The following is a 12,109-nucleotide window of genomic DNA, read 5'->3' as shown; positions in this document are numbered from 1 at the left end:
TAGCGTAATAGTTTACAGTAGACAGCAATTTTTTGACTTGCTGCTCACTAGCTCTTTTTTTTATACAGAGGCCAGTGTCGGGAAGAGCAGAGAGCGGCGATACAGTGAGTACTTAAACTCACTTTCGCGGGCTTACCAATCTCACAGACCAGCGACGGTATTCCGGAGCCACATCACGATTCAAAAAGTGACGTGGGGAAGAGGAAGCAGCTAATTGGGTGAGTACGGCCAGGTGAGTATTTATACTATTCTATAGTTTGACAGTTAAGATTAATAGTTTATAAAATTTAGAAGGTCTTAATTTTTGTGGTTATAGTTTCTACGGTCTCTGTTGTGTATCGGGGAGTGCTAGTAACCAAGGGCCCTTGAGTATATCATTTAATTGTAGTGCAATTAGTGGTATTGATTAGATTTAATTTAATTTAAATTAAGTAAAGGGTAATTCATAGCAGGACAGCTCGGCCCCGTGGCATGCTCCTCCTGTGCTATGTGGGAAATCAGGGACACTTCCTGTGTCCCTGATGACCATGTGTGCAGGAAGTGTATCCAGCTACAGCTACTGACAGACTGCATTGCGGCACTGGAGCTGCGAATGGATACATACTGGAGCATTTGCGATGCTGAGGACATCGTGGATAGCACATTTAGGGAGTTGGTCACACCGCAGGTAAAGGCTGCACAGGCAGAAAGGGAATGGGTGACCACCAGGCAGAGTAGTAGGTGCAGGCAGGTAGTGCAGGGGTCCCCTGTGGCCATCCCCCTCTCAAACAAATATACCACTTTGGATATTGTTGAGGGAGATGGCTTATCGGGGGAAGGCAGCAGCAGCCAACTTCCTGGCACCATGGGTGGTTCTGCTGCACAGGACAGGAGGAAAAAGAGTGGGAGAGCTATAGTGATAGGGGATTCTATTGTAAGGGGAATAGATAGGCGTTTCTGCGGCCGCAAACGAGATGGTATGTTGCCCCCCTGGTGCAAGGGTCAAGGATGTCTCAGGATGGCTGCAGGGCATTCTGGAGGTGGAGGGTGAACAACCAGTTGTCGGGGTGCATATAAGTACCAACGATATAGGTAAAAAATGGGATGAGGTCCTAAAAGCTGAATATAGGGAGTTAGGAGGTAAATTAAAAAATAGGACCTCAAAGGTAGTAATCTCAGGATTGCTACCAGTGCCACGTGCTAGTCAGAGTAAAAATAGAAGGATATTTCAGATGAATGCATGGCTAGAGGAATGGTGCAAGAGGGAGGGATTCAAATTCCTGGGACATTGGAACCAGTACAAACTGGACGGTTTGCACCTGGGCGGGATGGGGACCGATGCCCTAGGGGGAGTGTTTGCTAGTGCTGTTGGGGAGGGTTTAAACTAAAATGGCAGGGGGTTGGGAACCTGTGCAGTGAGACAGAGGAAAGGGAAGCAAGGATAGAAACAAAAGACAGGAAGGAGAAAAGCAAAAGTGGATGGCAGAGAAATCAAGGGTGTAAATCAAACAGGGCTACAATAAATAACAATTCTAAAATGACTAAGAGTGTTAAAAAAAACAAGCCCGAAGGCTTTGTGTCTTAATGCGAGGAGCATTCGTAATAAGGTGGATGAATTAGCTGCGCAAATAGATGTAAACGGATCTGATGTAATTGGAATTACGGAGACATGGCTCCAGGGTGACCAAGGCTGGGAATTCAACATCCAGGGTTATTCAATATTCAGGAAGGACAGGCAAAAAAGAAAAGGAGGAGGGGTAGCATTGCTGGTTAAAGAGGAGATTAACACAATAGTAAGGAAGGATATTAGCTCTGATGATGTGGCATCTGTATGGGTAGAGCTGAGAAATACCATGGGGCAGAAAACGTTAGTGGGAGTTGTATACAGACCCCCAAACAGTAATGCTGAGGTTGGGGATGGCATTAAATGGGAAATTAGAGATGCGTGCAATAAGGGCACAGCAGTTATCATGGGTGACTTTAAACTACATATAGATTGGGCTAACCAAATTAGTAACAACACTGTGGAGGAGGAATTCCTAGAGTGTATACGGGATAGTTTCCTGGACCAATATGTCGAGGAACCAACTAGAGATCATGCCATCTTAGACTGGGTATTATGTAATGAGAAAGGATTAATTAGCAATGTTGTTGTGCGAGGCCCCTGGGGAAGAGCGATCATAATATGATAGAATTCTTCATTAAGATGGAGAGTGAAGTAGTTGACTCAGAGACTAGGGTCCTGAATTTAAATAAAGGAAACTACGCTGGTATGAGGCGCGAGTTGGCTAGGATGGATTGGGGAACATTACTGAAAGGGTTGATGGTGGATAGGCAATGGCAAATATTTAAAGATTGCATGGATGAACCACAGAATTTGTTCATCCCTGTTTGGCATAAAAATAAAACAAAGAAGGTGACTCAACCATGGCTAACAAGGGAAATTAGGGATAGCATAAGATCCAAGGAGAGGACATATAAATTGGCCAGAAAAAGCAGCAAACCTGAGGATTGGGAGCAGTTTAGGATTCAGCAAAGGAGGACAAAGGGATTAATTAAGAGGGGAAAATAGAATATCAGAGTAAGCTTGCAGGGAGCATAAAAACTGACTATAAAAGCTTCTATAGATATGTGAAGAGAAAAAGATTGGTGAAGTCAAGCGTAGGTCCCTTGCAGTCAGATTCAGGGGAATTTATAATGGGGAACAAAGAAATGGCAGCCCATACTTTTGTTCTGTCTTCACAAAGGAGGACACAAATAAACTCCCAGAGATGTCGGGGAACATAGGTTCTAATGAGAGGGAGGAATTGAATGAAATCAGTATTTGTAAGGAAATGGTGTTAGGGAAATTGACGGCATTGAATACCGATAAATCCGCAGGGCCTGATAATCTACATCCTAGGGTACTTAAGGAAGTTGCCCTAGAAATAGTAGATGCATTGCTGGTCATCTTCAAAAATTCTGTAGACTCTGGAATAGTTCCAATGTATTGAAGGGTAGCTAATATAACCCCACTATTTAAAAAAGGTGGTAGAGAGAAAACAGGGAATTATAGACCGGTAAGTCTGACATCGATAGTGGGGAAAATGCTAGAGTCCATTATAAAAGATGTAATATCAGCGCATTTGGAAAACAGTGACAGGATCGGACAAAGTCAACATGGATTTACAAAAGGTAAATCATGCTTGACTAATCTACTGGAATTTTTTGAGGATGTAACTGGTAGAATAGATAAGGGAGAACCAGTGGATGTGGTGTATTTGGACTTTCAGAAGGCTTTCGATAAGGTCCCGCATAAGAGATTGGCGTGCAAAGTTAAAGCACATGGGATTGGGGGTAAGGTACTGACTTGGATAGAGAACTGGTTGGCAGACAGGAAGCAAAGAGTTGGAATAAATAGGTCTTTTTCCGAGTGGCAGGCAGTGACTAGTGGGGTACCACAGGGATCAGTGCTAGGACCCCAGCTATTCACAATATATATAAATGATCTAGACGAGGGAACTAGATGTAATATCTCCAAGTTTGCAGATGACACAAAGCTGGGTGGCCTTTGTGTGCTGTGAGGAGGATGCAGAGAAACTCCAGTATGATTTGGACAGGTTGGGTGATTATACTGCATCTGCCATGCATCTGCCCAATGTGGATAAATGCGAGGTTATCCACTTTGGTGGCAAAAACAGGAAGACAGATTATTATCTGAATGGCAATAGATTGGGAAAAGGGGAAGTGCAACGAAACCTGGGTGTCCTTGTGCACCAGTAGCTGAAGGTAAGCATGCAGGTGCAGCAGGCGGTTAAGAAGGCAAATGGTATGTTGGCCTTCATAGCGAGAGGATTCGCGTACAGGAGCAAGGATGTCTTGCTGCAGTTGTACAGGGCCTTGGTGAGACCACACCTTGAGTATTGTGTGCAGTTTTGGTCGCCTTATCTGAGGAAGGATGTTCTTGCCATGGAGGGAGTGCAGCAAAGATTCACCAGACTGATACCTGGGATGGCAGGAATGACGTATGAAGAGAGGTTGGGTCGATTAGGCTTATGTTTGCTGGAGTTTAGAAGAATGAGAGGGGATCTCATTGAAACTTATAAAATTCTAACAGGACTAGACAGACTAGATGCAGGAAAGATGTTCCCGATGGCGGGGGAGTCCAGAACCAGGGGTCACAATCTAAGGATAAGGGGTAAGCCATTTAGGACTGAGATGAGGAGGAATTTCTTCACCCAGAGAGTGGTGAACCTATGGAATTCTCTACCACAGAAGGCACTAGAGGCCAATTCATTAAATATATTCAAGAAGGAGTTAGATATATTTCTTAAGGCTAAAGGGATCAAGGGATATGGGGAGAAAGCAGGGACAGGGTACTGAATTTGGATGATCAGCCATGATCTCATTAAATGGCGGAACAGGCTCACGGGGCGAATGGCCTACTCCTGCTGCTATCTTCTATGTGCTTCAATCTGAAGAGCGCCAACACTAAACTTGTATAGTGCAAATCAGGTGTCAGGCCCCCTACTGACTCCAGAGTGAAGGGAACGACACTCCTTCCAGGGTGTCAGGTCTGGCCGTGGCCCCAGATTCAGGCTGTATTTACACAGGAACTGCAGCATTACAGCGAAGTGAAATCCATTCACATTGGCTCTGCAGTTGCAGTGTAAATGCATCCTTAGAGATTTGTGGGGCCAGGTGAGCTTTATGTGTACAAGTATTATGATGCAACACAGTGGAAATCATTGAATAAGTTAAGTGCCAGCTTTGGCTTAGTGGTACCACCCTCACCTCTGAGTCAGAAGGTTATGGGTTCAAGCCCCATTCCAGGATTTGAGCACATAATCTAGGCTGACAGCTCAGTGCAGTACTGAGGGTTGGCTGTACTGTTGGAGATGCTTCTTCCTTCTTCGGCAGTCCCTCAGAACTGAGGATGACTTGCTTCCATATTAAAAATGAGTTCTCAGGTGACTGATGAGTCCAATGCAGGACCTACAGTCTCTGTCACAGGTGGGGCAGACGGTGGTTGAAGGGGCAGGTGGTTGGGGTGCTTGGATTGACGTGCGCTGCTTGTGCTTGGCTTCCGCTTGCTCCTGGCGAAGAGACTCGAGGTGTTCGGTGCCTTCTCGGATGCTTCTCCTCCACTTTGTGAGTTCTTGGGCCAGGGATTCCCAGGTGTCAGTTGGGATGTTGCACTTTTTCAAGGAGGCTTTGAGGGTGTCCTTGAAGTGTTTCCTCTGCCCACCTGGGGCTCTCTTGCCGTGACGGAGCTCCGAGTAGAGCGCTTGTTTTGGGAGTCTCATATCGGGCATGTGGACGATGTGACCCGTCCATCGGAGCTGATCGAGCGTGGTCAAAGCTTTGATGCTGGGGATGTTGGCCTGAGCGAGAACACTGACGTTGGTGCACCTATCATGCCAATGGATTTACAGGTTCTTGTGGAGGCAGTGTTGGTGGTAACTCTCTAGTGCTTTGAGGTGCCTGCTGTACATGGTCCATGTCTCTGAGGCATACAGCAGGGTGGGTATCACTGCTGCTCTGTAGACCATGAGCTTAGTGCCGGGTTTGAGATCCTGGTCTTCAAACACTCTCTTCCTCAGGCGATCGAAGGCTGCACTGGCACACTGAAGGCGTTGTTGGACTTCGTCATCGACGTCTGCCCTTGTTGACAGTAGGCTCCCGAGGTATGGAAAGTGGTCCACGTTGTCCAAGGCCTTGTCATGGAATTTGATAATCGGGCGGGGGCGGGGGGGGGGGGGGGGCAGTACTGTGTGGCGGTGGCAGGTTGGTAGAGGACCTTTGTCTTATGGATGTTTAGTGTAAGGCCCATGCTCTCGTACGCTTCGGTGAAGGTGTTGACGATGGTTTGGAGTTCGACCTCCGAGTGAGCGCAGACGCAAGCGTCGTCTGCATACTGTAATTCGATGACAGAGGATGGGACGACCTTGGACCTGGACTGGAGGTGACGGAGATTGAACAGTTTCCCGTTTGTTCTGTAAATTAGCTCCACTCCAGCGGGGCGCTTACTGAGGGTGAGATGGAGCATTGCAGCAAGGAAGATTGTGAAGAGTGTTAGTGCAATGACACAGCCTTGTTTGACCCCGGTTCGTACGTGAATTGGGTCTGTGGTGGAACCATTGGTCAGGATCACGGCTTGCATGTCGTCGTGAAGCAGTCGGAGGATGATGACAAACTTTTGAGGGCAGCCGAATTTGAGGAGGACACTCCATAATCCCTCATGGTTGACAGTGTCGAAGGCCTTTGTGAGATCAAAGGCGGCCATGTGCAGCATGCTGTTCCCTGCATTTCTCTTGTAATTGACAAGCGGTGAAGATCATGTCCATTGTGCCCCTTAGTGGGCGGAATCCGCATTGCGACTCTGGGAGGAGCTCTTCGGGCGCTGGGAGAAGGCGATTGAGGAGGATTCTTGCGATGACTTTCCCCGTGGCAGACAGCAGGGAAACTCCTCTGTAATTACTGCAATCGGACTTGTCACCTTTCTTGAAGATGGTCACAATTATGGCATCTCTGAGATCCCCTGGCATGCTCTCCTCCTTCCAGATAAGAGAAATGAATTCATGAATTCACGCCAGTAGTGCTTCTCCGCCATGCTTTTGTGCCTCGGCAGGGATTCCATCTGCTCCTGAGGCCTTGTTGTTCTTCAGTTGTCGGATGGCCTTTTCAACCTCATGCCAGGCTGGGGTTGTGCTGAGATGGTGGCGGGTAGCATGCTGCGGAATGGAGTTGAGGACATTCGCGTCGAAAACAGAGTCTCGGTTAAGGAGATCTTCGAAGTGCTCCTTCCAGCGGGCACTGACTGCCTCTCTGTCCTTGATGAGTACCTCTCCGTTCTTGGCCTGCAGTGGGGTAGGACCTTGGGTGCTTGGGCCGTAGATGGTCTTGACTGCGCTAAAGAATCCACGCATGTCGTGGTTGCCGGCTAGCTGCTGGATCTCCTGCGCTTTCTCCACCCACCATCTGTTCTTTAGGTCGCGAGTTTGTTGTTGGACCTCGGCCTTCAGGCTTCTGTAGAGCTGCTTTCTTGCTCTCGAGTTCTGTTGCTGTTTCCAGAGCAGGAATGCCTTGCGCTTGCGGCTCATTAGCCCCTGGATCTCCTGGTCGTTCTCGTCAAACCAGTCTTGGTGTTTCCAGGTTGAGTGACCGAGCGTCTCTTCACAGGTGCTGATTATGGAGGTCTTGAGTGCAGACCAGGTGCTGTGGGCACTCTGTGTCTCTGCATCACTGGGAGTCGGCAGCTTGTTGGAGATGCTAATGTTTGGATGATACATCAAACTGAAGCCCTGTCTTCCCTCTCAGGTGGGTGTAAAAGGTCCCACAGCACTATTCAAAGAAGAGCAGGGGAGTTGTCCTGACCAACATTTATCCCTCAACTAATATACCTAAAACAAATGATTTGGTCATTTACCTCATTACTGTTTGTGGGACCTTCCTAAGCACAAATTGGCTGCTGCAGTCCCCAACATTACAACTTCAAAAGTACTTAATTGGCTTTGAAGCACCTTGGAATGGCTTGAGATTGTGAAAGATGCTATATAAATGCAAGTTCGTTCACTCTTGTTTATTTTGGATATTCCAGGCTTTATTACTGGACATGTTAACTTGATGCTATATTTACATATCTAGTCATGCACATTTTAGACATGCACATCAGATGCTGGAAGCATGTATATACTTAGACTCTTTCCTAAAATGAACCTTTTTTTGAGTGTGGGTGCTACTCATTGAACGTGGGAGGTGGTACAAATTGGATATGGTCGTACAGGAAGAAATAAGTCAGCTGAGAGAGCAGACTAGTTTCAATTGCCTAGATGGGTCAGAGAGGAATTTCCCAGCTTCCCCCCCCCCACCCCCCCACCCCCCCACCTCCACCCCCAAAATTGGCCTGGGTTTTTAGTTGGTTTTTCGCCTCTCCCGGGAGATCATTTGGTTTTGGGTGGGGTGGAGAGTCTATATATTGTGACACACCTGGTATCCCAATTGGACCAGAGGGTCTTTACCTGTCTATTATTGTTTGTATGTTGTATTCACGTTACCATTGATATATATCTAAATCTGTACAAATCCTGCTAGGAGAGGGATTCTAGATTTTGTTTGTTGATTCAGGATGCATAATTCAAGAATTTATAATGACAAACAGACATCAAATTTTCACCGATTTCGGGTCCAATCCAATCGTTCACTGTGATGTAAACTGCTCCTAATTTGGTAATCCCACTCAGGATGGCTGGTGTGGGAAATAAAAAGCTGTCACATTAGTGCACTATGGACTACCTTTCTGAGGTTCGTGCTGAGGCACAGTAATTGGGCAGAGTAGAGAGAGCTTTACTCTGCACTTAACCGTCCTATACCTGACTGGGGAGTGCTGGGTGCTGGAAATGGAAAATGTTCCATTCTCATAATACTAATGTCCTTCACCTTAATGAACACAAAATTCACATGAAACAGTTGAAAGTAAATAAACTGAGCGTTAGAAATCTATAAAATCGAAGTGGATCCAAATTGAATATAAAGGTAAATATAGCATTAGCAACACTCACCACATATCTCACAGCAGTGTCCTTGAGGCTTCAAGGGGTTTGTACAAACAAGCTCTGGACAATGGCCTCCTGATTCTTGTTGCAAATTAGAACAAATTCTTTTGTGGTTCTGCAAATGAAAACACGTGTTATAGCAGTGTTCATTGATTTAATAGGCTGTGGATACCTTTTATTCCCATTGCGTCGTTGGTAGATGCTCTGTCCTTTTACAGCAGCCTTCCTTATCTATTACTTTCTCTCTACACCCCATCTAGAGGCTCTCTAAACTCCTTTCAGCTATGCAGCATCTTTCTCCTCCACTTGATACTAATTAAATGGAGAATTAGATTGGAGATGTAAACCAAGTGAGTCATTGCGCTACCCTGTGTAAATTAGCCGCACTGCCTCCTGTGTACTAAGCAAGCGGAATCTAACATCCTTATTCTTCTCTGATTGTAACTTCTCACTAGCAGTCAGGACTGGATTGGCTTTGTTCCACACTGTTGGCATTGGAGAGGAGTTGACATTTCAGGTGTGGACCCTTTGTCAAAACTTTGAAATTTCAACTCCTCTGCTCTCTCAGCAGATGCTGCCTCACCTTCTGAGTGTTTGCAGCATTTCCTGTTTTTTGATTTCAGATTTCCAGCATTTGTGTTTTGTTTATATTTTGTTACTATCTATCTATGAAATAGTGACTGATCGCTTTAAATTTGTTACAATATCTCTGATCAGGGCACAAACTCAGTTACCCAAACGCCCCGTTTGGGTAACCGAGTAAGACCGGACATTTAGTGCCCGGCGTGGAGGTGCCGTCCCGGCCGCTAAATTCGGCTTACTGCCCCGCACAGGAAGTGGAGCGCAATCTCGGGTGCTCCACTTCCTGTTGGGGCGCGATCGGCAGTGCTTCGCGGGGGGCTGCCACATTTCAACGCCCCTCCCCTTCAGTTAATGGGGAGGGCCGTTGTGCACTCTGCAGGGCCTCTGATGGCCCCAACTAGGCCACCAGGGTGGCATCATGCCATGGCAGCAGCCCGGCGCTGAGATGTGGTGCTGGGCTGCGTGATGGCGGCCAGGACCACGCCACGGCCCACCACGGAGGGCCGAACTGGAGGTCAGCCAATAAAAGGAAATGGCGGCCGCACCTCCCCTTTAAATACCGTCCCGTGAGCGGAGGTCGGCCCGGTTTGCGACCCACGAGGCTGCCGCTGACACCGCCCGCAGCAGCCTCGCAGGGCGCAGCCAAATTTCTGCCGCGGGGCGGTAAAGGGCTGCGGCGGGGCCCTAAGGGGTCGCACCGCATGGTGATAATGTCATTGTTAACGGCGCAGTGGCCCGGGTGCTACCGGCGAGGGCTCAGCACTATTGGGTAGCGCCTCAGCAACACGCCGCCGAATTTCTCGGGAGGTGCTTTTTTCACACCCCGCCACCGGGTGATAAGCCCTTTGCGCCCCATTAGCGCCCCCCCCCCCGGCGGTGCTAACAGCAGGCGCAAAAGAACCGAATTTCTAGCCCTCCGGGTGAGGTGTGTCTAGAATTTGCATTGTGAGACAAACCAGGTCCACAGTCAACACAGCTAATTACAGTTGCCATGACACTAATTGGCCTTGATATGTTAGCATATTTTATGTGCAAAGCAAATAGTATTGATCTCATGCGAAGCACTTCCTGTTAACTAGCTGCTGAGTTATCTTTTGATTGAATCAGGTTGATTGGCAGCTTGTCCCTTTGGGTTTCTGAGGAATAGGTTTGATTTCATAGAATCATAGCATGGTTATAGTACAGAAGGAGGCCATTCGGCCCATCAAGCCTGTGCCAGCTCTCTGCAAGAGCACTTCAGCTAATCCCACTCCCCCGCCCTTTCCCCATAGCCCTGCAAATGTTTTTCCTCCAGGTACTTATCTAATTCCCTTTTGAAAACCACGATTGTGTCTGCCTCCACCATCCTTTCAGGCAGTGCATTCCAGATCCTAACCACTCGCTGCGTAAAAAAGGTTTCCCTTATGTCGCCTTTGGTTCTTTTGCCAGTCACCTTAAATCTGTGTCCTCTGGTTCTCGACCCCTCAGCCAATGGGAACAGTTTCTCTCTATCTATTCTGTCTAGGCCACTCATGATTTTGAATACCTCTTTCAAATCTCCTCTTATCCTTCTCTGCTCTGAGAACAACCCCAGTTTTTCCAGCCTATCCACGTAACTGAAGTCCCTCATCCCTGGAATCATTCTTGTAAATCTTTTCTGCACCCTCTCTAAGGCCTTCACATCCTTCCTAAAGTGCGGTGCCCAGAATTGGACACAATACTCCAGTTGAGGCCGAACCAGTGTTTTATAAAAGTTCATCATAACTTCCTTGCCTTTGTACTCTATGCCTCTATTTATGAAGCCCAGAATCCCGTATGCTTTTTTAACCACTTTCTCAACCTGCCCTGCCACCTTCAACAATTTGTGCACATATACCCCAGGTCTCTCTGTTCATGCACCCCCTTTAGGATTGTACACTTTAGTTTATATTTTCTCTCTTCATTCTTTCTACCAAAATGTATCACTTCGCACTTTTCTGCGTTAAATTTCATCTGCCACGTGTCCACCCATTTCACCAGCCTGTCTATGTCTTCTTGAAGTCTATCACTATCCTCCTCACTGTTCACCATAATTCCAAGTTTTGTGCCAACTGCAAATTTTGAAATTATGCCCTGTACACCCACGTCCAAGTCATTAACTTATATCAAGAAAAGCAGCGGCCCTAGAACCGACCCCTGGGGAACACCCACTGTGTACCTTCCTCCAGTCTGATAAACAACCGTTCACCACTACTCTGTTTACTGTCACTTAGCCAATTCCGAATCCATGCTGTCACCGTCCCTTTTATTCCATGGGCTTCAACTTTGCTGGCAAGCCTATTATGTGGCACTTTATCAAACGCATTTTGGAAGTCCATATACATCACGTCAACCACATTGCCCTCATCAACCCTCCCTTACCTCATCAAAAAGCTTGATCAAGTTAGTTAAACACAATTTGCCTTTAACAAATCTGTGCTGGCTTTCCTTAATTAATCCACACTTGGCCAAGTGACTGTTAACTTTATCCTTGATTATCGTTTCCAAAAGCTTCCCCACTACTGAGGTTAAACTGACTGGCCTGTAGCTGCTGGGTTTACCCTTACACCCTTTTTTGAACAAGGGTGTAACATTTGTGATTCTCCAGTCCTCTGGCACCACCCCCGTATCTAAGGAGGATTGGAAGATTATGGCAAGTACCTCCGTGATTTCCTCCTTAACCTCCCTCGGCATCCTAGGATTATCACATCCGGTCCTGGTGACTTATCAACTTTAAGTTCAAACAGCCTTTCTAGTACCTCCTTTTTATCAATTTTTATCTCATCCAGTATCTCCACTACCTCCTCTTTCACTATGACTTTGGCAGCATCTTCTTCCTTGGTGAAGACAGATGCAAAGTATTCATTTAGTACCTCAGCCATGCCCTCTGCCTCCATGCGCAGGTCTCTAATCTGCCCCACCCCTCCTCTTACTACCCGTTTTTTATTTATATGCCTATAGAAGACTTTTGAATTCCCTTTTATGTTAGCTGCCAATCTATTCTCATACTCTCTCTT

At 46.9% G+C, this 12,109-nt stretch overlaps 1 protein-coding gene across 1 annotated transcript in view; it reads right to left on the bottom strand.

Annotated features, from left to right (window-relative positions):
• amn (amnion associated transmembrane protein) overlaps positions 1–12,109 on the bottom strand; it is a 66,108-nt gene that overhangs the window by 16,724 nt on the left and 37,275 nt on the right. Inside the window, exon 7 of the mRNA XM_086003022.1 lies at positions 8,520–8,628. Within this exon, the coding sequence (XP_085859148.1) occupies positions 8,520–8,628 (109 nt within the window). The remainder of the gene's footprint in view (positions 1–8,519; positions 8,629–12,109) is intronic.

This window comes from Somniosus microcephalus, chromosome 12 (genome assembly GCF_052327205.1).
Source record: "Somniosus microcephalus isolate GS21.2 chromosome 12, FLI_Smic_1.0, whole genome shotgun sequence".
NCBI classification, from domain to species: Eukaryota; Metazoa; Chordata; class Chondrichthyes; order Squaliformes; family Somniosidae; genus Somniosus; species Somniosus microcephalus.
The sequence above is the reverse complement of the archived record's forward strand: the minus strand, read 5'-3'. Positions and strand labels throughout refer to the sequence as shown.